The sequence below is a fragment of the Knufia obscura genome (assembly GCF_036327395.1).
Source record: "Knufia obscura strain CCFEE 5817 isolate CBS 148926 chromosome Unknown scaffold_17, whole genome shotgun sequence".
Lineage (NCBI taxonomy): Eukaryota > Fungi > Ascomycota > Eurotiomycetes > Chaetothyriales > Trichomeriaceae > Knufia > Knufia obscura.
Window position 1 is genome coordinate 68,892 of NW_027042703.1, and position 25,453 is coordinate 94,344.

The 25,453-nt window shown below is 51.6% G+C and overlaps 9 protein-coding genes across 9 annotated transcripts; 7 read left to right on the plus strand and 2 right to left on the minus strand.

The window, feature by feature from the left end:
* Nucleotides 1-574: 574 nt before the first annotated feature.
* PMZ80_010322 (uncharacterized protein) lies at nt 575-1,790 on the plus strand (the record flags this gene model as incomplete). Its single annotated transcript, XM_064878712.1, has 2 exons — nt 575-793; nt 840-1,790. 2 exons carry the CDS (start codon nt 575-577, stop codon nt 1,788-1,790), a joined length of 1,170 nt encoding a protein of 389 aa, XP_064725406.1.
* A 684-nt stretch (nt 1,791-2,474) lies between these two features.
* PMZ80_010323 (uncharacterized protein) lies at nt 2,475-6,172 on the minus strand (the record flags this gene model as incomplete). The annotated part of the gene is made up of 2 exons (XM_064878713.1): nt 2,475-5,298; nt 6,033-6,172. The coding sequence occupies 2 exons, from the start codon at nt 6,170-6,172 to the stop codon at nt 2,475-2,477; spliced, it is 2,964 nt and encodes a 987-aa protein (XP_064725407.1).
* Nucleotides 6,173-7,720: 1,548 nt separating this feature from the next.
* On the plus strand, nt 7,721-9,094 carry PMZ80_010324 (uncharacterized protein; the record flags this gene model as incomplete). The annotated part of the gene is made up of 1 exon (XM_064878714.1): nt 7,721-9,094. The coding sequence occupies one exon, from the start codon at nt 7,721-7,723 to the stop codon at nt 9,092-9,094; it is 1,374 nt and encodes a 457-aa protein (XP_064725408.1).
* Nucleotides 9,095-10,116: 1,022 nt separating this feature from the next.
* On the plus strand, nt 10,117-11,155 carry PMZ80_010325 (uncharacterized protein; the record flags this gene model as incomplete). The annotated part of the gene is made up of 3 exons (XM_064878715.1): nt 10,117-10,267; nt 10,369-10,869; nt 10,935-11,155. The coding sequence occupies 3 exons, from the start codon at nt 10,117-10,119 to the stop codon at nt 11,153-11,155; spliced, it is 873 nt and encodes a 290-aa protein (XP_064725409.1).
* Nucleotides 11,156-11,642: 487 nt separating this feature from the next.
* On the plus strand, nt 11,643-12,407 carry PMZ80_010326 (uncharacterized protein; the record flags this gene model as incomplete). The annotated part of the gene is made up of 1 exon (XM_064878716.1): nt 11,643-12,407. The coding sequence occupies one exon, from the start codon at nt 11,643-11,645 to the stop codon at nt 12,405-12,407; it is 765 nt and encodes a 254-aa protein (XP_064725410.1).
* Nucleotides 12,408-12,711: 304 nt separating this feature from the next.
* PAN5 (2-dehydropantoate 2-reductase (Ketopantoate reductase) (KPA reductase) (KPR)) lies at nt 12,712-14,229 on the minus strand (the record flags this gene model as incomplete). Its single annotated transcript, XM_064878717.1, has 1 exon — nt 12,712-14,229. One exon carries the CDS (start codon nt 14,227-14,229, stop codon nt 12,712-12,714), a length of 1,518 nt encoding a protein of 505 aa, XP_064725411.1.
* Nucleotides 14,230-14,779: 550 nt separating this feature from the next.
* PMZ80_010328 (uncharacterized protein) lies at nt 14,780-15,633 on the plus strand (the record flags this gene model as incomplete). The annotated part of the gene is made up of 2 exons (XM_064878718.1): nt 14,780-14,960; nt 15,008-15,633. The coding sequence occupies 2 exons, from the start codon at nt 14,780-14,782 to the stop codon at nt 15,631-15,633; spliced, it is 807 nt and encodes a 268-aa protein (XP_064725412.1).
* Nucleotides 15,634-16,732: 1,099 nt separating this feature from the next.
* On the plus strand, nt 16,733-17,737 carry PMZ80_010329 (uncharacterized protein; the record flags this gene model as incomplete). The annotated part of the gene is made up of 1 exon (XM_064878719.1): nt 16,733-17,737. The coding sequence occupies one exon, from the start codon at nt 16,733-16,735 to the stop codon at nt 17,735-17,737; it is 1,005 nt and encodes a 334-aa protein (XP_064725413.1).
* Nucleotides 17,738-23,169: 5,432 nt separating this feature from the next.
* Nucleotides 23,170-24,750, plus strand: PMZ80_010330 (uncharacterized protein; the record flags this gene model as incomplete). The annotated part of the gene is made up of 1 exon (XM_064878720.1): nt 23,170-24,750. One exon carries the CDS (start codon nt 23,170-23,172, stop codon nt 24,748-24,750), a length of 1,581 nt encoding a protein of 526 aa, XP_064725414.1.
* Nucleotides 24,751-25,453: the final 703 nt, after the last annotated feature.

Here is a 25,453-nt window from a genome sequence, read left to right on the forward strand (position 1 = left end):
CGTTCGACAGCAAGCAACAGTCGATATTCTATCCTATCTCAGTCACGACTTTATATTCAATGCAAGCTTTGGTGTACACCAGCAATCTTTTCTTTCACCCTTTTTCCGAAGCAGCGTGCTTGCCTCCGCGGTTTTTGCATGGCAGCGGCCTCAATACCCATTATGGGATTCCTTTAATTGTCTCATCCGTCAGATACCATTGCAGCACTTTCCACAGGAGTTCTTTCTTTCTCGAATGACATTCATTTTCACATGTTAGACCGCCAACCGTTCACTGCGCAAGCACGATCTTCACTCCGCAAATTGTGCCTACCACACAATAGCAATGTCTATGCCACATGGAAAGCACGTGGGACTTGTCACGATCAAACTTGCCTGAACGAAAAAGACAAAGCTTTCGTCTTCTTCGGTCGGTCCTCTGCCTAGACGGTTCTATCAATTTTCCTCTGTTCTTTCGATCTATATCATCCCATCACCTTGCGTTCCTAACCTTCACCTTCTTTTCTACTACACCTTGTACAGCTTTTGGCCTATATATCTACCATCAGTCATGCCTTCCAAGCATTGTTACACAATGTTCTTGTTCCTCTTCGTCCTAATGCTAGGTGCTACGAGCTTCCCTGTCTCCAGCAAAGACAAAAGTTCAACTCCGAGCACACCAGCAGCAACGTTTATGCGGGCGTTGCAAGAATGGAACACCGACCGGGACAACTTCAAGGCCACAATCAATGCTAAAAGCGAGATGGATAAGTTCTTGATACACAGGCATCTCTTCGATGGCCTTGAATCTGAGGTATGAGCTAGACAATGTCCATCAATACCAGCTAACAAATTTGCAGTACTTCGTACCCCTCGAGAAATGTATTGCTGGAACTTGTCCATACGGTCACCGCTCCTTCGAGGTCTCTATTAGCGGACTGCCGCAACAAGCCTGCGCCTGCGTCCGTGAGGAGGATTACCTATATGTCTTCAGCATGAAGGAGGTCGGCATTACTGGAAAGGTACCGTACGAAGAGATTTTGAAAGCCAAGAGGAACAATTTTCGACGATCTGAAGCTGTCGAGCCCTTATCCAAGGACACCAACTTCACATATGTGCCACCGCCAAAGACCGACATCACGCCGCAGCTCCTTGACCAATCTCTTGCGAGTCAGCCACAGGATACAGCAACGGTCGGGTCAATCATGCCACATTTCCAAGATGGAGTTTTGTCCTTCGGTGTGCAACTCAATGGTCTTGTCGCTGCAACAATGATGCTAAACGCCTCCACAGACTTGCCTTGCGACGGTATCGGTGGTCAGGCACAGCCAGATCTTGAACTGAGGCCGAAGGATGTCGACAATGGTACAGCTCAGACATATATCCCTGATTGTCAAATTGTCGCTGTGAATATGTATAACCCGGATGTCATCAATTACTGGGTTCAGGACAAGAACGGTTCAATTACCTCCCTTGTTGGCAGCAACAAACTCGTCGATATCAACCTGCTCAATTCGACGGCTAGCACATCTCTTGTCCTTCGAGCTAAGCAGCCTGGCGCAGCTAAGCGAGACTCGAGCATGGGTAACGGCGCTACGACAGGACAGGCTATTGCTGATCGGGCTATGCAAAAAGAACAAGAGAAGAGAGGGTTGTCGGCGCCAGACCCACACACCGCTTCCATGACCGCTGAGGCTTGCGCTGGGATGAAATGCAACAATAATGGAGGCAACCCAGCGATGTATAACCCGTTTTCGAGCACTTGCTGGTGCAGAGACCCGGTCTATGTTGAGACCGATCACTCGGCCTAGTCACCAACATGTTGAGCATACATAAACCGTCGGCTTGAGATTCGAAACCCAAAAAGTTCAGCTAGCAACGAAGAGCAGATGACTACACCAGGACGAAGATGGCTACAGGAGTAGGAGGAGCATAATTGGAGAAGAGCTGGCGAAGAAAAATTGTTGCATAGTCATTCTTGTCGAGTCTTGGTGTAGGATCATCATTGGCGAAACCATAGGAAGAGTCAAAAAAGAATGGATCAGAATGAACCTTTACACATTATTGTCTCTGGTTGCGTGCTATCAGAAGTCCTTCCTTGACCTTGCCAGGTCAACTCCATGCTGTCATCATTCGTCTCTATAAGTACATTTTCAGATTGGCGCCTCCATTGCATGCAGCAAAGCGCTTCTCTCATGTTCTTGCTCGCTGAAAATTTGTCCAAACGATTGTGAAATTCCGATTTTTTGTTTCCCATCTTCTGTTTCCCCTTTTTGTTCATCGGCGTCCCCCGCATGTCCTCAAAAGAACATATACCCCATAGCAATATACTTGCTCATCCTCCAATCATGTATCGCAGCCCTTTTGTTCTTATTAACCCTAGCTTGCATCTTATTGCGTGTATGCCTCTCCGTTTCAACCACCACCACGCCCCTTCCCACCAACCACCCATTCAACCTCCCCCTCCTATAACCCGCACTAACTCTCAACGGATTCTATCGTCTCGTCCCAAACACGCCCCCCTGAGGATAGTTCTGCGTCTCAGAGTACGTAGTCGGCGTGTTACTTATCGCCGAACTCCTACTCGGCTCCGTGCGTTCCTCGAGGATATCGCTTAGACGCGTGGGGACGTGGTGGCGAGGTGTGATGGGGGCTTGACCGCTTGGGGGCGGGTACATGTGACCTTGATCTTCTTCTTGTTGCTGTTCGAGATCTTCGTCTTGGCCGTAGGCTGCGCCTTCGTAGTCTGCGGGGTCGTGCATGGGCGATGTGAGGCGGTTGGCCATGTGGGGTTGTTGTTGGGGGGTTATGGGGGAGATGGTGGAGGAGGTTGTACGGGCTCCAGGGGAGGACTCGAAGAAGGGAGTTTGTTGGGGTTGGGGTGTTATTGTTGCGGCTGTGTAGGCGGAGGAGGGGAGGTGTTGTTGTGGAGACTGTGATTGGGGTTGCGCTTGTCCGGGTGATGTGCGGTAGCTTGCTTGTTGGCGGTGGGCATATTGTTCTGCTAGGAGTCTTTCGCGCTCGATATCTGCGGTGTGGTCTTCGTCGTCACTTGCGATGTCTTCGTAGCCACCTAGGGGTTGGCGGTAGGGTATTGGGCGGCCGTGGGGGTCGCGGAGGTATTGACCGTCTGGGCCAATGTGGTATTCTTCTTCGCTTTGGGCGCTGCCTGCGCCGGATCTGGTGCTGGGGATGTAGGAGGGGACGTCTGAGCGGTTGTGGGTTGAGCGTTGGCTGTGGGCTGGGGATGCGGCTGCTGCTGCGCGGGCGGCGGAGAGGGATTGTTGTTGGGTGGTGGGGGGTTGTCTTGCTGCTGGACTGCTTGTTTGTACGAATCTTGTATCTGGTTCGTGGCGGAGAGGGAGAGGTGGTTCTGTTTGGCGGGCAGCCTCTGTGAAAGGATCTGTGTCTGTTGAAGAGGTAGTGTCAGGTTGATAGTAGAACTGGGCTTGTTCTTGTATGGGCGATTCGAGCGTGGTCTGACTTCTCGATGGTGGCTGTTGACCACCCATATGAGTCGCAGTCGGACCACCTTGGTAAGGACCATCTCGTGTTACAGGACGCTGCGAGCTCGTCGTGTTGTGTCGACTTGACAGGCCTTGCATAGGCAGGACTTGTACGCCTCCAATGAGCGTCGGCTCACCACTGCGAAGGGCGATAGTGCGCTCGCGCTCTTCTTGTTCTCGTCGGCCAAGCTCCTCCCAAGCTCGTCGTGCTTCTTCTTTGCTGATCTGTAGCTCTCTTCGCATCTCCCGCACCAGTTCTTCGGCTTTGTTCTTCTCAGCTCGCATAGCGTCTACAGAGGCGCTACTGGCCTGCGGAGGGTTCTGGCGTTCTTGCTGGACTTGCGCCTGTAGCTGGGCAAGCTTTTCTTGAGCTTGTTCCTGTTCATTGCGAGTTTCGAAGAACCATCGCTGGAACTTTCTTTCCGAAGATGCTCTTAGTCTTTGGAGCTCTACAACGGCGTGAAACAGGTTCGCACCGGCGGCGGACAAGTCAGTGATCTGCCTAGCCATTTGCTTATCAATTGGCTTGCCATCCAGCTCGTTCGTGTTTTCCTGTAACCTTCGGATCCAGTATGAGGTCAGTCCCTCCCAGTGCGAAGATAGAGTCTCCCATCGCTCGAAAGCATGAGGGAAGCCAGTCCTAGCAGGTTGTAGTGATGTTGATGGTTGTGTGTAGTTTTGGTCTTGCGTTTGCGGAGGTTTTGAGCCAGCCACGGCAGGCATTTCGAGCTTCTCGTATGCTTCTGTTCTATTGCGTTGTACACGAGAAGCGTCGCCTGGCGTGTACCCAGGTTGTGATAGGGGTGGCATTTGTGGTTGTGTTGTTTGCTGTGATGCGACGGGCCGAGGCTGACCCTGGTTCACAGCCGTGTTGCCGCCTCTTGGACCAAGACCATTGGTCGTCGGTACTGGATCAGATCTGCCACCAATTGTGACACTCTGGCCTGCATGTATCCGAGCAGCGGTTTCAGGTTCGGAATACTGAGGTCTTGATGATTGTGCCTGCTGGCGCCTGGGATCAGCCCCAACGCCAACAACATTTTCCTGTTGTCTCCTTCTTGAAGGGTCCGTCTCTTGTGTTTGACGTTGCCTCGCCTCTTGTTCTGCTTTCCGAGCTTCACGAGCAGTCCTAGCTGCCATGATCTGACGAGGAGTGGTTATGCGTGCTTGAGCTGCAGCCTCAGCTTGGGCTCTTGCATCTTGCTGTTGCCGGGCTTGGGCAGACCCTTGCGCGTTGGACATGTACATGTCCGACATGCGAGCCTCCTCCTCCAACCGATCCACCGTCAGCTGCTGTGCATCCACACCACGGCCAGTTCGTACAGCTTCGAGAGCGAAGAGGATAGCTTCGTGGGTTCGACGGGAAACTCGCGTAGTCCTTCGAGGCCAGTAGAACTCGTCTTGGACAAGTGTCTGGAAGCTCTGAGGGGTTGTCGAGCCGGACTTTGTGAACGTGACCTGCTCCCGTGGTGTAGAACGTGGTTGGGCTTGGGCTTGTGGTGGTTCAGCTGGGAGAGATGTCGGTGCAGGCTGAGCAGGAACTAGCAGAGAACTGGCAAGTCGTTCTTGTAGTCGTGGAGTACGTCGTAATGATCTTGCGCTGCTTGAGCCAGCTGCAGAGGGAGGGCGGTGAGCAAGAGGTTGAGGATTCTGTTGTTGGCGTTGTGGTAATGGGTATTTGTCGGGGTTGTAGCGCTCGTCGTAATCGTCGCTGGCAGTTTGAAAATGTTGGTTCACTATGCCAGCTCGAGAGGTGTCGGTATCGGGATATGCAGACAATGCGACTGCTGGCGCCCTCAAGCGCACGAGGCAGCTATGTCAACTTGGTGTTTCTCGAAGAAAATTATCCCGGTCTAGGTAGTCGCTGGGCTGTGCGCTAGGCGTTTTCTGAATGTGAAGAGCAGAGCTCACAGCATGGTGGTGTGAAGCAAAGTGGTTCGAATATGTGGTGGTTGGTTAACTGCCCAAAATCTTGTCAATCTTGGGAATCTTGGGCTAAAGTTGCGAAAGTGACGAGGTTGGACGGCCGGGGGACCCACAACTCTCCCGATCTCTCACACCTTCTTCCGCCTCACTGGCAGCTCAGCCACACCGCCTGGGACTTAGGATATCGATGATCTCGTAGATGTGTGAGCTGTTGTTTCACCTAATCATCTCCCTGCTCATGCTTGTGAAGGTCTCGACAATTCTCCTGGTTTGGTAGAGCTGTTTGGATGAGTCGCAAGCTGTAAATATACCGAAAGTCAATCGCTATGCCGCCCAAATCGTCTCGAAGACCTTGTAGAGATGAAAATTGCGATGCAGAATTCAGATTGAATGGTGCTATGTTCGGTGTGAGAAATCGAACACCGAGAGAAACAATCGCGTGCTCGCTGTCGCTTGGATGAGGAACGCACAAACTTGTAGATTTGCAAATCAAGGCGCACAGCCTCACACCATTTATCGGAGCTCACCAAGCCATGCTCTCACGCTGAAGCGCCGGGCCAGAAAGGTGGCCGCCGCCTCACTGTAAGACAGGCATCAATGCAATACCGGTACACGACTCACTCTGGTCTCATCATCGCTGTCTTCGAGGTAGCAATCCCGTAGAGGGAGCGGACACACGAATTGGCTTTTCCGGGAGGCTGGGAATGATGAGCTGGCATCTCATCCACGTCAGGGTTAGCTTCAGGCTCATGGCCGGCCATCGCAAGCCGTACGTCACCCCTGCATTAACAGCGAAGCGAGTATGATTCTTGACTTCAAGAAGGGAGATTCGAGAGATAATGTAAGTTGCACATTGTCAGGAATGTTGTTGACGCAAATTCAGACTGACTCTCCACACATCCTGCTCTTGCGTTATTCTTGCAGACGCAAAGGTAGTTTCCGTTCCAGCCAGAAGGCAAGGGAGGATTTTTGTAACCGGATTGGCTGCAGCAGGAACCTCGGAGCCAGATTCCTGCCGCGAGCTCTTCGTCTGCCGACAAGGCCATCCTTGTCGACCGTGCTGTTTACACCAATTACTACCTGGAAAAATGCCCGAGCTGTCATTGGGGTTGTTCTGAAAGCACTTTCCCATACAGGATCGCCAAGTCAACCCCGACCTGTCCTTCTGCTCTTCTTGAATCTCGGATATGACTGTATGATCAGCAAGCTCCTGGTCGTATCGATCTGGAATATATCCTGTGATCATAAGCATTTAGTCACCTTGGGCATGGCAAGCTCAAGGTATTTCGAAGCAGATCTCGCGAATTGCACCTCTATCACTGTCCTTTCTGGACGGTAAGTCTAGACTCGGTCCCCAAGGTTGACATGTGCCATATGGAGAAGCACTTACAGCGTCCGTGGTTCTGCATATGGTTCGCAGATTGTCAGATTAGTCGCAAATGCGCGCAACATGCACGTCGAATCGCAGCAGATCTGGACTACCTAAACAGCAGGACGTGATCGGGTTGACGGGAAAGACGTACCCTGCGCCTGAAATATCGAAGTACCCTTGCTAAGCGAAAATATCCTGCTGGTGCATGCGAACTTGAGGGTAGACACCACCGACACGAACACGAGTGCTTTAGGTAAGCACAAGCACGTCTCGACGTGTCAAGAACCTATCGTTGACGCCGCGATGACCTACAATGACCTGCAATAGACACGATGCAGCAGCTCTTGACTGAAATCATCGTCGATCCAATTTTGAACATGACAGTACACAATCATTGGCTCGATGTGAACCAATTCCAGAGTACTGGGACCAATATTATGGCTGGCGTCTGCATTAGCACCATGTTTCGACTCTGTGAACTCGAGATATACTTGTGAGTGTTGTCTCCGGGTGTGTTGACTGCACCCTACTTATGCATGTACATTCCACGGCCTGGGACCCGACTAATTGGCCGATATGCTATGCATCCATGTCCATGACCTTCCCAATCTGTCATTGAAGCAGCAAAATACCAATCTCGTCCCGAAACCCATTCTGAGGTACCCATCAAGCTTGCCACAGTCGAGAACAAAAGCTGGGTGAGTCCGGAAGATGGCTCAAGACCGCACCGTTCCTTGTCTTTTGCAACCATACTGCGCTTCGGTGGTATGCTCGTTCGATTGTACATATCTCGTGTGTTTCAGCAGCCTGCTCACCTCAATTCCCTCCGACGAGCACGTTTCAGGGAGACTTTATTTTCAAAGCCAATGCGTCTCTTTCGAGCACATTAGTCCTGTGAGATCAGCCCGTGGTTCCAAACAAAAGGTGTAGTCTCAACATGTATTCACCTCCATATCCAACACAGTCATCACCACTGCCTCGGCCAAGCCAGTATAGGTCTGGCCAGCCTCGAGTAGCCAGAACTGCTTCGAAGGAAGAGGTACCAGGCTATACCGCACCTGTGGCCACAACATATCCAATTGAGTATGCAGAAAGTTCGAACAGGCATGTCATAGCTCAGCTACCCATGCCGAAGCCAACATCGCAGAATCAACACACACGTACCAGGACCAAGTCAAGCAGCAGAAGACCGTGTACCCCAGCTCTCTCCATGACCACTCCAGAGACTGTATCACCGCCCTCAATCGCCACGATGTCACCAAGGTCACCTGAAGCACAAGCTCAACGGCATCGAGCCTATAGCACCACAAGTTCAACATCCAGACAACGTCCAGCTCTGAAACTGGTCCGACCTCCCAACAAGAAGGACATCAGCCCACCAGTCCCAAGTCCAGTTTACGCCACATTCGACGACGGTGCATCGTATCGCCCTCAGAGGACGGCTCCTATTACCCCGCCACTGCAGACCCTACCGAACACTGCCCCCTCAGCAAACCCGGAGACGTCCTTCATGGAATGGGACGAGGAGACCTCCGCACTCTCAAAGATGAAGCAGACGCTAAAGCTCGGCCAACACAAGCGTGGGCCTCCCCGCCCACAACAACCCAAGCCCAAGAGCCCGGACAGACACGACAACGCCACACCGCGATCACCACCAGCCCGACCTAGACGGCAAAGCCCACCGACAGAGTCTAGTAGCATACGCCAACCACCAACAACATCAAACTTCTCCATGCCCACAAACGCACCCACATACAGCTACTTCCCATCCACATCCACCTCAACCTCAGCAGGTGAGCCCTTCTACCAAGGCCCAGACCTCACAGGTCGAAGCACCGCCAGCGCCACATACATACAACCCAGGCTCAATCACCGACGTGACCAAAGCACAACAACCAACCAGCAACCCCGTGCTAAACTCCCTCACCAAGTCCATCGACCCCATCGCTCGCAACAATTTCACGCCTCCATCACGGCCAGCCATCCACCTCGTCATGAGCAACAACCACAGTCCCAGTCGCAACTCCAACCACGCAAGATCGAAATCCAGCCGCACTACTCCCGCCGCATAGGCGTTGACTACGACAACAATGGCAATACAGACGACAACCCCGGCCCCTTTTTAGCCAATGAAGCAGTCGCAGTTCAGCCCCCAACACCCACATCGACGCATACCACGGCGACCGGAACTTCAACCTCAACGGAGAAACCGCGGCGGCTCAAGGCACTGATGCAGGGTCTTGTGAAGAGGGCGAGTGGGAAAGACCTGAAGAAAAACGAGAACGGCACTGCGCGTGGGACGTCATGGTAAATACTCGTCATAAGTGTAAGGGACGATGAAGGGCCATATTTCGTATTGCCCATACTCCATTCCCGTGTCGCCAAAAGCCCATACCCACTCTAGACACGACTGGAGACTGGAAGAGTTGCTTGCAACGTTAAGTCGGAGTTTGATACGAGCAGTGAAGTTGTTACAAAAAGGGGAGGTCTACTGAGAAGTGAAGCGTGCATATATATTTAAGCACATGTCATTCATCATCCGCCGCCACTGCGTCTGCGCGCAAACGTATCATCAGCATATGTACAACTAAGATTAAGATGCCGCGACTGTTATTCTGTTGATGTTTTCATACAACCGCAGAAAGGTTTTCGAGGCAGGATAGCAAGCAAAGCGGCTTAGCCAAGGCACCGTGCCAAGCACGAACTTCAGGCAGGACTTGATGCCTCAAAGTGCTTGGAGCTTTCGGCAGACTTGCTGTGAGAAAAGGAGGCTCCGAGGCGCTTCGACGCGGCTTCGAGTTCTGTCTGTAAATACCACAGCAGCAGCTTCTCGACGACATACTGCCTGCTTTCGTCGCTTTCGTATGTGATCATAACAGCTGCGAGGTTCTGGCGCTTTGCTTCATCAACGAATGTACTGTTCGTAATGTTTGCCCAATTAAAAATGCCCGGGATGCCTGATCGGCACAGAACCCCGACTGAGCCCCCTATCTTCCATTTTCGTTCGCACTCGCACTCGCACGTCTCGTACCTACGCTAACACCCATCCAAACATGCGTATCTACGCCTATACTGATGAGCATCATGCCAAATAGCGATGCAATTATTCGGTGAGTCGACGATCATGTCCTCAGTCGACATGGACAATACTGGCACTGCGCCGCGCCAGCCTCAAATGGCTTTGCTGGGTAGGATCAAGCCTATCAGTACGAGAGCGAACAACTATCATAACATGAAGGTATATATCCAGTGACCGAGTCCCCCAAACAATACGAAATCACTTCCAGACTCGTATACAGCATAACAGACAACTACAGCACCATATCCAGCAAGATGGCCAACTCCGAAGCTCTAAACAACGGCGACTCCATCCCAGCCGCAACAACCTTCGCCGTCATCTTCGCGCTCCTAACAGTTGCCAACACCTTCCGACTCATTCGATGTCGAGCCTGGTTCTGCATCCCCTTCATCATCGGCGGCATCAGTGAGTATACCCACCCACCTCAGCTCAGCTTTCCCAGCCCCGCTCGTCACCCCCAATACATACATACATACATACATGACCAACTGACACAACACCCCCAGTGGAAACAACAGGCTACATCACCCGCGCCCTCTCCTCCTCAAACCCCACCTCCACCCCCCTCAAAATCATCCAAGTCCTCTGCATCCTCCTCGCCCCCGTCCTCTTCGCAGCCTCAATCTACATGCTCCTCGGCCGCATCATTCGCGCCACCCACGGCGAACGGTACTCACCACTCCGCTCCACCTGGATAACCAAGACATTCGTACTTGGCGACATAACCTGCTTCATCGTGCAGGCGATCGGCGCGGGTGTGATTGCCGCCGGCGCCTCGAAGAATGTAGGCGGGAATATCGTGCTCGGCGGGCTGATATTGCAGATCGTGGCGTTTGGGGTTTTTGCGGGTGTTGGGGGGGCGTTTCACGTGGTGTTTAGACGGATGCTGGGGAGGCAGGGGAGGGTGTTAAATTGGAAGTGGGAGGGGCATATGGGGATGCTGTATGTGATGAGTGGGTTGATTGGGGTGAGGAATATTTTTCGGGTTGTGGAGTATTGTATGGGTGGTGAGTTGAGCTTGTCTCGTCTTTGTGAGGTGATGAACGACTGACTGACTGACTGGTTCGAATAGTGGATGGCTATCTCATGAATCATGAGTGGCCGTTGTATGTGTTCGATGCGGCCACGATGTCGATGGTTCTGAGCTTCAGTCTGTTCAGTTACGGTTTGTCACGAGTCAGGGGTGAGGACCGCTTGGTCAAGGATATTGAGTTGGATGAGGATGAGAATGAGGATTCGTCTCTGCGAAGGGGCATGGGGAACATACTCGCCAAGATGCCGCTGATACGATGAGGGTACGGAGTAGCCCCCACCGATTCATTTTCAGGCGTCCAGCATCCGGCGCCAACACACGGTTAGAGCTATTGAAAGCAAGGAAAGGAAGAGGTTGGAAAGGCGTTGGCTGATTTCTAGAGACATTTGAGGTTTGACATTGGCGTACCTACCTAATCAAGACTTAATTCTACTATCCACAGTAAACATGCGCAACAAACCGCATAAAAAAGTCCGCACCGGCTGCACAACCTGCAAACGTCGCCGCGTCAAATGCGACGAACGGAAACCAACGTGTTCCAACTGTCAAGATCGAAACACCGAATGTCTATATCCATCCAGTCTCAGTCCACCGTCGTTGCACTCAGTGTCAGCACCCATAAATCGGCAACTAGAGCTCCTCTTAGCCCACCACTGGTGCACACAGACATGCCAAAGCTTCACATCTACGCAAGTCAGCCTGCTGCGTGACCATGCCATCGTTGCGGCCCAGCAGGATATCTACGTGATGGATGCAATCTACGCTTTGACTGCCGCACATATTGCGAGCGCACCCACAAGCAACGCGCCGAGCTCCGGCCAGGACTACGTGCAAGCAGCATCGCATTACCACGCACAGACTGTATCGGCGCTGCAGACTGCCATAACGACGTCGTCGTGTGGGACCTCTGTATTCATCGCCTCGCTGTTAACACTAGCTACAGCTGTCGTGCTTCCACTCTTGCACCGGGAAGCAGGGGCCAAGAACTGCGTACTGGAACAGATGTACGGGCTGATGAAGGGTATCCATACCGTAGTCGACATGAACACTGACGAGATCCGTATGGGTCCTTGTGGGTCGATATTCGGGCAGCTTTCTTCTCCGGACTGTGTGCCTGTCGCTGGCGACGCAGAAAGGCTGAGGCGGCTCCGACAGCTCGGAGTGAAATACGCAGCAGGTAACAGTAGGCTGATCTGCGAAATTGCCATTGACGAGCTTGAGAAGGGTTATCTGTTCAACCGAAAGAGAGCAATCAGCTGGGTTGGCAAGGTTGGCCCGGACTTTATCGATGCGGTGAAAAAGGAAGATCCATATCCTAATTTGGTCTTGTTGTATTGGGCTGTATTGCTTTGTCGATTGGATGGGATGTGGTGGGCTAAGTATGCTGGTCGGATATTGGTGAAGGAGTTGACAGACAGATTCGGCTGCTTGTATGATGATTCATGGTCAGAAGCCATTGAGTGGGTAGGTGCTGAGCTTCGTGGGACAAGTGGAGATGAACGAGGTCCTTGATGGAGTTCTGCTATGTGCGAGCATGTAAGACACCGTGCATGAGAGGGAGTACCTGGTTCAATTCTAATGCCACCACCACCTTGAGCCAGGCTCTTCCCCCTATCAGTACTGCTGCATAACCTGTCATCTATGCATCGGGGCATTTCTGAGCAGCAAGCCATCTCTATTTCGACATGAGGGAGCCGTAGACTGCAATCATGTTGCGCACGGAATCCGGCGGACACACAAATTACACATATCGTTTTAAATGGATGTGTCTTCGGCCGGCATGAGCGTCCAATCCGCTAAGAACGAGGTCCTTGCCCTACCGGTCTCCCTCCTTCTCTTCCGGTTCAAGAGGCCTGAAATCGAGAGGTGGTCCAGCACCATCAGCCTCGCGAGGCTTACTGGTGTCTTCAAGAACGACGGCATCATCCTGTCGCTCAGCTTCCATGCTGACAGCGCCATAGGGCCGGAAAGACCTAGACGGTTGCGTCTCGTCTACGTTGCGCACAAATGCGTCAGGTGATTTCGTGTCGTGGAAGGTTCTGCTCTTGACCAGCTGCATGATCATGTAGTTGAGCACACATTTGATGCCTTGTTCTTCCCCACGTTTGACTATATACCCATTGATATAATTTATTTCTGTACTCCTTATCTTGCGGACGTCTTCTCTCATGCTACTCGAATTGCTGGCTGTTTTCTTGCTAATGGCTCGGAAGAGATTTTCGAGCCGTGCTGGAGAGAAGCGTCTTCGTGCGTTGGGTATACCTTCGAGTTCTGGAAGACCACGTATCACAAGCGAGATTTCTGCAATCAAAAGCCTCTGAACAGCTGTCAGGTGAGGGTTCTCGAGCATGGAGCCATTTTGGACATCGAGGAGTGCAGTGAGCGGATTCAGCACACAGTTGGAGACCAACTTCTCGAGTTGAAGCTGAAACAGATCAAGGTATGGGTATGCGGCGCAAGCTAAGACGGGCGATCTTGTCAGAGTTCGGAGAAGATAGCGGGAGGACAGATTGGAGTATAAGTCCTTGTCGGTCGGGTACATGGCTTTACGCTCAGCTTCGGAAAGATCGGGGGTAGCTGTGTCGGTGCCTCTAGGTGGTAAAGGATATTTATCTGTGTCTCGATAGATGCCGAGTGCCACGGTGCCGAAACCAGCATGAACGACTGCAAACGGGCGCTGCATGTGGCAGCCATGTGAGATGATTCCAAGCATATAGGTCGGTCTAGTTTCAGGATCAGTGAAGACTAGTTTGTTGAGGTCATCGATTTGGCCCATGCCGTTTTGCATCAATAAGATTGTGGTTCTTTGGTCGACTCTGTGCTGGACAGATCTCAGAGCTTTGATTGTAGCAGGACCTTTCACTGTCACAATCAGGGTGTAGATGAAGACCTCACCGCTTTCCATCTTTTCTGCTGCGTTGGGAGGAGTAAGTGGCTTACGGTCGCCTTCTTCTGTACGAGGATTATGCGAGATGTGTCGCCAGGTCCCATTCTCTTGAATAAGATCCACATCGTAGCCGGTCTGCTCATCGTTGATATCGGTGTTCTTGTTGACTAGGCGAACAATACGGCTGCCAGCCTTGAAATCCTCGTATAACTCGGGTCGATGGAGGAGCAGACTGATGGGAGGCGGATTTGGTAGGACTTTCAGGGAATGTGCAACGAACGTGCCAATACTGCCAGTACCCAAGATATGTACACGTCTTGTCATCAACTCTTCTGTGTCCTCGGATACAGTCTCAGGATCCATTTTCTCAAAGTCGAGGCTTGCATTGCTCCCATCCTCTGGTGGAGGAGTGGCTGCTGGTTCCCACCACGCTTGCGAAGCGCTCATCGTTGAGAAGCGTGAGAGTACTTTGGCCGGACGGCTACTATTTTCTCGCAGGATCAGACAAGAAGAACCTCTACATGCTTGTGAGCGTCCTAAGTTCGGTATTGATGATACGCATCTCCTCGAGCTGAGGCTCGTGCGGAGATGTAGTTCACGATGTAGCCATATCGATCTGCAAGGTCTGACTCCGGCCTGGACCTTGGTAAGAGACCTCATCCGGAGTACAGATAGCTGGACATCCTTGATACGCAGACCGCTGCTGTAAAGTAGTTGGGGAGAGCAGCTGCAACGGCCGGGAAGGTGCAATCCAGTAGATCAATATTGAATCATCGCGCTGCTTGATCCGAGGTTTTGCCTTCCCCAAATTCTTAGTGTGCCTGAGGCACGAATATTTGCAGTCCTCTCAGTTGAAGAAGTTGCAGATCAACACTTTGTAGTTGGGCGAAAGTGTTGATACGTCCCTTGACCTTCAACTCTCGTTCTGGATCTTCGGCGCATACCAGACGAACTAAACCATATTCTGGTCTTTGGAACCGATCATTCGCCCGACACAATGGAAAGCAAAGCGCTGCTTGATCTCATTGACCAACTCGACGGCAACCTCGAAGGCTTAGAAGAAGCGCTCAGTCCTGTCCTCGAAGACTCTCTCAGTGCCACTACTAAGAGATTACCCATCTTGGACAGAGCCAAATTAAATATCACAGTGGTCTACGCGATTGAGTCTCTGTTGTTCTGTACGTCCTCTTCGCGAAGTATATGCGCTTCTGCTAACCTGCGGCAGCATACCTGAGGGTGAACGGCGTCGATGCGAAAGAGCATCCTGTCTTCAAAGAGCTCGAACGTGTCAGACAATATTTTGCCAAGGTCAAAGAAGCAGAAGAGAAGGTCTCCGCCGCAAAGCCAAGCACAACCCTAAACAAGCAAGCAGCTGCGAGGATAATACAGCATTCACTGGTACGAGAAAAAGGTAAGGTGTCGGTGCAAGCTGACGGTGGCCAGGCTGGCAATGGCGCTTCAGATATGACCCAGCGAGAGAAAGAACTCAGAGAGCGACTTCTGGCCAAGCGGAAACAGAAGAACAATGCCTCATCACCACTGCCCGCCACCATTACTCCTCCAGCTGCTGCCGCCGCCCATGTGCTCGACTCAATATCCAAAGAGATCGAGATGCTCGACCAGGAAGGTTCTGAGGAAGGCGAAATTGGTGAAGAGCCTGAGATTGATCAGCCACCAGTCGACACGTCTGCAACACTCACAAACGGAGACCAGTCCTCAGGCAAGAAGCGCAGACACAATGATTCTCAGTCAGGCAAAGTCTCCAATGGACAGAAGTCGGACAAAAAAGCCCGCAAGAAGGCGAAAAAGGCGGCCAAGGCTGCAACTACGAATGCTAGCACAGCAGGATGAAGTTGCAATAGCTTGCTCTGACCGGTCTAAGGGCTGGCATCCACGACTCTTCTACGGCCAAGATTAGCTGACATGAGCAGGCCTCTGACACACTCTCAGGTTTCTATAAGCAACAGTGAGTACCATCCCTCCCGTTGACACGAATTGGACATCCACGCCTCGTGAGGCAAGACTTGATGCATGGTTCAGACTTGATCGCTGTCTTGTGTCTCCTGCTAAAGCTCGGATGTGGTATGCGGCGTGCGTTGCGGGAGCACATCATCCTTGTGCCTTGGTTGGACAACATCCTAGTACATGCCTCATGCCGAGGATGGCACTTCTGAAACTTCGTTTCAACTGATCAATGAAAGTCATTGAGAATTTGACACCATTTCTTCCTCTTCGCTACGTTTTGTGCCTGCGTTCGTACATCGTTGTAGTCGGTCCTGCCAGAAGAATACTACCTCTGTTCGTTGTTGAGTCCACCATCTACAGCACCATACATGGTATCAGTCTGTTAAGAACCCCTGACATCGCTGTGGATGCTAGTCTATCTTGCACCGGTCTTTTTGGCTCAATGCCTTCCCTTCATACTCAACGGCCGATCGAGCCCTGCAGTTGCGGATGTGGACGTGCTCACGAAAGGATATGTGGTAAGATGTGGGCAGACATGAATTGATTTTCAGGTAGATACTTCATTCACATGTCCTTAGCTCTGATAGTCTCACATCAGCATCGCCCACACCGAACATGTCTAGATCAACGGGGTTTTGTACCGCACAGGCCCACCGCGCCATCAAGCACAAAGCGTTCACGCTAACAGCACACCATCATGAAATCGCCACTCCCCGAAACTCTCCGGACGAGAGGCCGTTGCCGAACCTTCGACTATGGTCGCCGAACAAGGTTTGATTTCTTCCCCGAGAGGCTTCACATTCGCCTCTCACAGGGGGAGTAATATCCATAAGTACTGTACTTCATAGCGGTAAACACGAGCATCGACGGTTGCCATCTACGCCAACGATCTACTACTATCTCAAGAGGAGCTTCTTCAGTCCTACCATCAACGAACTGGATCAACACGAACGCCACCACACCACCACCAACATCCACCCCCAACATGCCCCACAACCCCCTCCCACCCCTCCTCTCCGGCACCCTCTTCGGCGCCTCCTTAACCGCCTCCTCCGTCTACCTACCCTCCATAATCCTCTCCCAACTCTCCCTAACAAGCACCCACATGCTCAAGACCTTCCTTACCGCCTCCGCCATCAGCGCAATAATCATCTACATCACCAATAAACTGGGCTACGCGCGACTCCCTCACCGGACAAACACGAGCTACGGCTGGTTTGGAGCTTACGACGCGAATCTGGTGGGTGGGTTGTTGCAGGGGCTGGGCATGGCGCTTACGGGGGCGTGTCCGGGGACTGTGCTTGTGCAGGTTGCGTTGGGGATGGGGAGGGCGGGATGGGTTTTGGTTGGGGGGTTGTTGGGGGGTATGGGGTTTGTGGGGTTGAGTCCGTTGGTGAGACGGACGAGCGGTGTGCAGAGTGGGGATGGTGCTGTGAAAGAGCATACGGTTATGCAGAGGCTTAAGGTGCAGGATGAGACTGCTGTGCTGGGATATGAAGCTATGTTAATTGGGATGATTGCGCTTGTTGATCGGTTGGGCCTCTCGAAGGATGGGCGGAGTTTCTGGGTTGATCCTGTTGTTGGTGGGATGATGATTGGGGTTGCACAGGCTAGTTCTGTGTTGTTGTCGAAGAAGACGTTGGGTGTTTCTTCTGCTTATTCTGATATTGCGGGGCATCTTTCGAGTTTGGTGAGAGGAAAGGGGCTTAGCGGTGGGTTTGGCAATGTTATCTTTGCGGCTGGGGTTATGCTTGGGGCGAAGCTGGCGAGTCAGCGGGTTCCGGTTGTGGTTGAGAGTGCTCCTGCGGTTAGTGTTGGTGCTGCGATTTTTGGCGGCTTTTGTAGCATTTTTGGGGCGAGGTTGGCGGGGGGTTGTACGAGTGGGCATGGTATTTCGGGGATGTCGACATTGTCCGTGAGCAGCTTTGTTACTGTCGCTGGTATGTTTGGTGGTGGGATTGCGTGCAAGCTTTTGATTGACGCGCTGTGAGCTTGAGAGGGTGGAGAGCTCCACGTGGATGTTGGTGCTGCTGTGGCTAGAGGTTGGAGGAACAGAGCACCAGCTCCCGCGCAGTATGTAGGTCCTGGAACAGTCTTGGGTGATTGTCCAAAGTGTTGGCATTGCTTGTACATTGGCACAGCCGAGTGGTGGTCTACATGTCATGTTCAAATATTTTCCGTCCTGATTACATGAATGGCACCCGGATGATATGGCGGATGAGCTCTTGACTTCGCCATGGAGTACAAGTTGGATCGCGATGCAGGGCTACGAAGACGTTCCGAGTTGTGGTTAGGAGTACACCGTGAGCGGCTTGATTACTTGAGCATATTTTATGGCATGACCCCCCATAAAGGCTGTCCGCCGTTACTAAGTCGTCCGAGGCGTCGGACAAACAAACCCGGACGTTTTAGTTGTGCTTCACCGTAGAGACTCCTACTTATGATCCTTACCTAACAGGCTTCGAAAGCATCTTAAATAGCTTCCGAGTATGTAACAGGGTAGTTCATAACAGGATCTGTCGGTATGGAATTCTCATAGTCTTCCAGAGTACTATGGAAGTGGCAAGGTGGTGTGAAAGCAATAGACAGGTCCTACGGCTATGATTTGGTAGTGTCTGGCCTGAGTGTTTCGTCCGCCGCCTCATCGGTCTTACCGTCAAGCTCAACTGAGACTTCAGCGGAAATGCTCGGATGATCAATCTCAAGAGTACAAGATCGTCATTCGGCTCCGAGAATGCGCCTGCTGTAACATGATCGACGTCAGCCGTTTAAATGTGGCGGTGTTTGTGAGCGTTGCGAAAGCGATCACGCGAAAGCGGCAGATGCTAATTAGAGTTTATGGGTAGTCGCTGTTACATCCATCCCATCGATTCTCTTATGAAGAATGTGTAGAGGGGTGATAACTCCAAGCGCTAGGACTTCGTATTGTACAGTAGCAAGACCCGGGGTACTTCTCAGTGTTCTCACGAAGATAGCCTTGGCGAGGCGGTGGACAACCAAACTGCAACATATGGTCAGGTGTCGTCATTGGGCTGACGCATAGCCTAAAGCGTAGCTTCTAGGGGCGACAGCGCCTAAAATTTAGGCGTGATGAGCGCCTGACAAAGTGGTGGGTAGATCTTCGGCTAATTGCCGTACATGTTGCAGTTTGGTTGTCGCTTGGAAAGTGATTGACGGCATTTGCCACAGATCAGCAGGGGCAGGTGGGATGAAATTTCTCCGGGCAAGCTGTTACCGGTAGCGGCGTGGTTCCATCACGCCCTTGTTTAGCTTCAGCGGAAGGTGGAAGCTCAAGCACTTCCGGGCTCGCCACCGAAAACTCCATTGCATCAAGCGCAATTTGCCCTTCGATTGGCTCGAGACCGCGTGATGATCACGTTGCCTATGCTAGACCACTTGTTGAGATCATATTTTCAGACTAGTACCGACAGAAAGTGTGGTTGTTGCGAATCCGAACAAAGATGTAGGTCGAAGCACAGGTCGTGATACTTCATGTCTGTCGTGATGTGAAGAAGATGACGCAGTTGCAAGGTGTAGGTACCCCGTAACTTACCCCTGATCAAAGCCTGAGTGGGATGTGGGCCACCCCTAATTTGAGCTCGGCATTGGACACCTTTTGCACGGATTTGAGGTGAATCGGAGGAACAAGATAGGTAATCCTTTAGCTGTTCTTGTTCGAGCTAAACCCGTCTTGTTTGTGGATCCACGAGCAACCTTAACTCGCTAGTGAGGTCCTCGAAAGCGAGTTGAGGAACAAGAATAGCTTAGCGGATGAACAAAACAGGTCAAGCTTGGTGTATAGTGGATAGAAGATGATTCTCAGACCCGGACGCGTGCTTTAGTGCTAGCTGATGTCTTTTTATCTTAAACGCTAGGCCATTCTTGTGTGTTCAGAGTTCAATGGCAACACAGCAAGCTATACCACTCTTGTTCCTCCGATTCACCTCAAAACGCGTGCAAAAGGTGTCCATTGTGATGAAGACTGTGGAAAAGTTCGCAAGTCACAACCTCCTCCACTTAGTCAGCACCAATCAAATCTGATGCTCTCCCTCTCGGCAGAGTTGCTTGGCGTGGAGCTGGGTTGTGACTTGTGAACTTTTCCACAGGATGCAAGTGACTTCCTTCTGTGCACCAGTCGTGCCAGTGTGCGGCTTCCCTGTCTCATCACGCATGAAAGAGTACTCACATGATCATAGCGACTAGCCAGATGCTACTTAGCACCTCAGATCGGTGCCGAGCGAGGTGCACCAAGATGAAATCACTGACTCAGCTGTACTAGAGTTGCGACTATTCCCTTTGTGATAGTCCCTTCCCGCCACTCTGTCTGCTTGCCGGCAAGGTATTCCGAGTTCTGCATGCAGAACTGTAAAGTATAGACCGTATTGTTATCGGTCCCTCGCAACGTTAGATGATGGCCATGCTCTAGAATTTTCCTACACAAGATGTGAGAAAAAGAAGCGGTGAACGGTCTACCTAATCGTCGATGAAGCCTGTCGTGACAGTCAGGTACCAGTCAAGGTGTAAGCGCTTGAACGCAAGAATGTTGCGATCATGCCTGGGACGTGCGTCTTAAGCTGCACCTTTGAAGCTTGACTTCGAGGGCCACCTGGGCGCCTGGTATCAATTCGGTCCGTGGACGTGTTGTAAGCGCGCGGCGGAACCGCTACCACCTTCAACGGGACTGACAATAGATGAATCTCGACTTAGCCAAAACCAATTTCTGAAGAACGGTTGTCTCTGACAATAATCTTTCAGCATGAAAGGACGACTGCAACCTGCAGAGACATCTGTCGTAAAGGGACAGCAGCGACAGAACAACTCAAGCCACTCGTGAAATTGCAGATGGTAAGACGTCTAGACGTACGTTGTATTCCAGCATCTGTACGTTATCTATGCCAATCACGAGGTTTCGCATATTGTTGGCGGGCACGACATGCTACTCGTGCTCATCGATCCTGCCCAAACGACGCAATGGGGCTCTATTGTCCACCAAATCATGTTCAATAATCTGCGACAGACCAAGAGAACGGTATGCTACCTTCAGGTGCACGTTGATGCTCATCGTCGCTCTGCGATCATTGACCATTGGGCAAATACAGGCGGATGCTGATGCTGATGCATGCTAGCGCGATTGCTAGTCCTATCTTTCTGGGACTTTTGCGTCTTACTGCACGATGAGGTAGGCAAACGCTCCATTCATTCATGCGTAAAGGTAACAACAGTACCGGTAATGGCGTACAGCTGCCCAATTGTGCCCTTCTAGACCTCAATCAATAGGGTTATCGAAGTCACAGGAATCCATTGCTAACCGCCGTGAACTTCGCAGCAACATGATGTCGGCGTCATGAGCAGCCACATAATGTCATTGGCGGGGACTCATGCCTTGTGCTCGCCATTTAGGCATGACCGCCTTTTCATCGCCTTTCGGCCCCAGCCGCTTGCCTACAGGTGATGGGAGCGGTCAACGTGATTGTTGGCAATTCTGTGTTTCACAGCATTAGGCCTCGTCGTGGCAGTAGTTGTTAGGCAGTTCGTCACCTAGACGCGGAGCAGGCCATGAATCAAGTTGAGTAATGCCCAATTGCCCTACTGATGAAGCTGCAGCTAAAAGAGTCATGTGTCTCGTGGGAACAGGGATCAAAAATACCCGCATACGCCGGGATCTCCTCATGCCGGGCTTGAGTATGCAACTTTCGGAAATATCTGACCGTGGCCTTGAAATCTGCTGGACATGCAGTTAAGCGGCATCGGCTCAGGCTGCACCATTAAGTTCGTGCAGTGTCCCTTATTCGTAAAGCACAGAAGCACCAGAAGCAACGGAAAGCAAGTGTCTTTGCAGAACCGAAAGGCAAAGCAGTCATGCGAAGCACAAGCTTGATGAACAAGGACCACTCTCCGTGTCTTCCGCGAAGCACCAGCTCTCAGAACTCCAGTACAGTGAGATCATGGGCCGCATCTCTGGGATCGCTTGAAACGAAGCCAGAACCATCTTGGAAGCACTAAGCTGCTAATCAAAGCCACAAATCTGATAGGGTTTGTTCCTTGCAGGGGATCCAGCAGAAAAACTTCCTCGGACCTATCGCCACTGCCGCTAACGAGAAGCCGTTGGATGACTTAACTTCATGGCCCAGGTGTAAAGATCTGGTACCGGCATGCTAGCTCGCTAGCTCATCCCATCCAGCTGGTACAAGTCATCCTAATACTGTTATAGCCCAGGCAGTGCGCATCACTTTGACGCTGCACTGCAGCCGAATGAGCTAGCAAATGCACATGCCCTCGTGACGCAGCTTAGGCGACGATTTCAATACATTTTGCACAACAAAAATGGTGCAGCTGGCGTGCATGCTGCATGCTGAATGTGGACGCAACCGATGTTATTGAGCGCGTTCGATCTGACGTTCAAATTGTATGAATAATGCGATGTGGCTCGTATCAAACAGCTGGTGGAACCTGAGCGTTGAAGTCTAGGCACGCTGACTGGTCGAAGACTGGATTCTCCTTTGTTTGCTCTGCATCCGCCGGCCATACACTTTACAGACTTTTGCCAGAAGCCGCACTTGCCATGCTTTCCACCCGCAGCCGCGCGACTTCCATTTGTTCTCAAGCCCCACTACTGGGCAGTCAATTTGACTTCACGTTTCCTTTCAGTTAGATTTTGAACATCCCTGATACTCCTATCTCAGGTCGAATATCGTCATTCATTTTGTGCACTTTCTACTCTCCTCAGCAAGGCCACCGCGCGCTTCCAGACTTAGTACTACTGCTGTGCCACCATGAATACCGTGGATGATCCGAGTCTAACCACATGCTTCGCGTGCTTCATTGAAGTTGCCTTCTGGCTCTTTCTGCTCCACCAGGCAAAATGCCCGCTGAATCCTTGCGACCCAGCTTCTTGTTCCTTCGAAACAGCTTGCCGTTGGAATCCGCTCGAGACCCACTTTCCCAAGCCGCAGTGTATCGGTGAGGACGCTGCGTTGCTGATTTATTCTTTGCACCATGCGCGGAAGGACTGGTCCGAGTCACCAGTGCCGGCAATGCTTCGATCTCCCCTTGTTACACTTGTTACAGGTTATGGGTCAAATATCATGCGTGCACACCGCCCGCTTCCATCATCTCCCATATATGCACTTCCGTCTTCCCTTCTCAAAAGTGTCTCGCATTCCGTCCTTTACATTCTCTTCACCGTGCTGCAATCATGCTACCTTGGCAGCGCTTTCGGCAGCGTTACTCACGTTCCTCACAAGTTGATGACACATTTCCGGCCAAACAATTGTTCGTTCTAGGTATGTCATCTCATGTTATTGGCGAACACAAAGCCGAGTCTCTACGGATGCCTAGCATATGGTTGTGCATACCTTTTGGGAAAAAGTGCGCTAACGCTACGGTGCAGCATTATGCCGAATATGCGAGCCTATTGCCTTCATGAGCGTCTTTCCATACTCCTACCGGATGATCGAGTCTTTCAACGTCACGCATGATGAAACGAGGATATCAATATATGCAGGCATGCTCATCACAGCATTTGCCTTTGCAGAATTTTCGACTGGAATGATCTGGGGGCGCATCTCCGACCGCATCGGCAGACGCCCAGTGCTGATATGCGGCCTTGTGGGCACGAGCATCAGTATGCTCTGCTTTGGATTCTCTACCAACTTATGGACCGCCATCATATCACGAGCGCTGGGTGGCTTCCTTAATGGCAATGTTGGAGTTCTGCAAACCACAGTGGCAGAGCTTGTGAAGAAGAAGGAACATCAACCCAGGGCATACTCGATCATGCCTTTCGTGTGGTGCTTAGGATCCATTATTGGGCCAGCTATGGGTGGTGCTTTGGCTATGCCCTGCGACTCATACCCCTCCGTCTTTCCACGAGGTGGGCTATTCGACCAATATCCATTCTTATTGCCGAACTTGGTCTGCGTTGTCGTATTGCTACTAGGCATAGTCAATGGTGCACTATTCATCGACGAGACGCATCCAGACCTCAAGCACAAGCAAGATAAGGCCCGCCAACTTGGCCAATATCTCACAGGGAAACTCTCTGGAGTCAGGTCGACGTCAATGTTAAGTGAAAAGTTCGGGAACAGCCTGGACTTCGATCCTCCTCCGGGATACAGAAGTACAGAAAGCTCGCCTCTAATGTCTTCGAGTCCGCCTCCTGCCGTCACGATCGATCCGGAATCCACATCCACGAAGGAGGATCGTGGTCTCGCTAGCACATTCACCAAGCAAGTGGCTTACGTGATACTGGGCTACGGCATCTTGGCCTTTCACTCAGTCTCGTTCGATGCTTTGATGCCAATCATGCTCAGCGAAAAGCCTTCAAATACCACGCCCTCATTGCCATTCAAGTTCACCGGTGGCCTCGGAATGTCAACAAAAAGCATCGGCTTTATGCTGGCCGTGCAGGGCGTCTACTCAATGATCGCTCAACTCTGGTTCTTTCCCGTCATCGTGAAGAAGCTCGGCACATTAACAGCTTTTCGAATGGTCATGCTGGTCTGGCCATTGCTCTACTTGGCTGTCCCATACATTGTACTGTTGCCACATTGGCTTCAGAATACAGGAGTCTACGCTGCGATGCTTATCAAGATCACCTTCCATGTGATTGCATTCCCGTCAAACGCCATCCTGCTTGCCAATGCAGCTCCTTCAAAAGCAGTACTCGGAACGATTAACGGCGTTGCTGCATCAACGGCTTGTTTGTGCCGGGCTTTCGGTCCAACAGTTTCTGGTTCCATTCATTCAGCGGGACTGAGACTGGGCTACAATGGTTTTGCATGGTGGGCGGCAGGACTTGTATGTGTGGTTGGGGCGCTGGAAGCCTACTGCATCAAGGATACCGAATCGTCCCATGAATGTGCAACCGACAACGAAGAAGATCAAGCTATGTGCGAACCCCTCATCACTGCGACTGTCGAAGATCCAGAAGGCAAGACCGACGAGTGTGCCAGGATCGAGGAGCTCGATCTCAACATCGACGTCAAAACAGACCACCACTGAAATTGCGAACCTGTCAATTTAATACGCGGCCAATGCGCCAACCAACCTTTTTACGACCTTTCCAGATTTACAGCGTCAAGCGATACGCACACCATCCGGCGCGAGCCGGCAGTGCCGCCTGAGAGATGCACCAAGAGCATCTTGACGAAGGGGTACATGACCATTTTTGTTTTATGATAGACATTGATTATTGTTTGGGAGGCTATTTTGTCAAGATACCTGCGGGCTTAGTCCCGGCCATTTGCTGTATGTGCCCAGGATTCTGGTGTGCATTGTGTACCAAGATGTATTAGAAAGAGCTAGGAAAGCTATAGAATGACCTCAAAGCACGGTCTTGCGCGGATTCGTAGATCCGATTCAATTCAACCTGTGAACACGCAGAACGACCATATCGTTTTGAGATCTGACCTCTCCTGTGCATTTTGCAGTAGCCTAGCCTTAGCTCCGATCCCTCTTGCATAGCCCTAGCTTCCACACCACTGCCATCTGCAGTACATGTTCTGCCATCACTCCCGACCCCGGGCACGTGGCATAAAGTAGGCTAAGATGCGGCCATCACAGCGTGATCGCCGAACCTCGGCTGTAGTGCCCGCCGATTCGTCAGTTTGGTTCAAGCTGGAGCAGTAGGTCTTTCCGCCCGCCCCAGGGCCGAAATCCGTCTTCCCGCCTTTCAAGCTCTACAGCAATGGTGAACTCGTCTCAC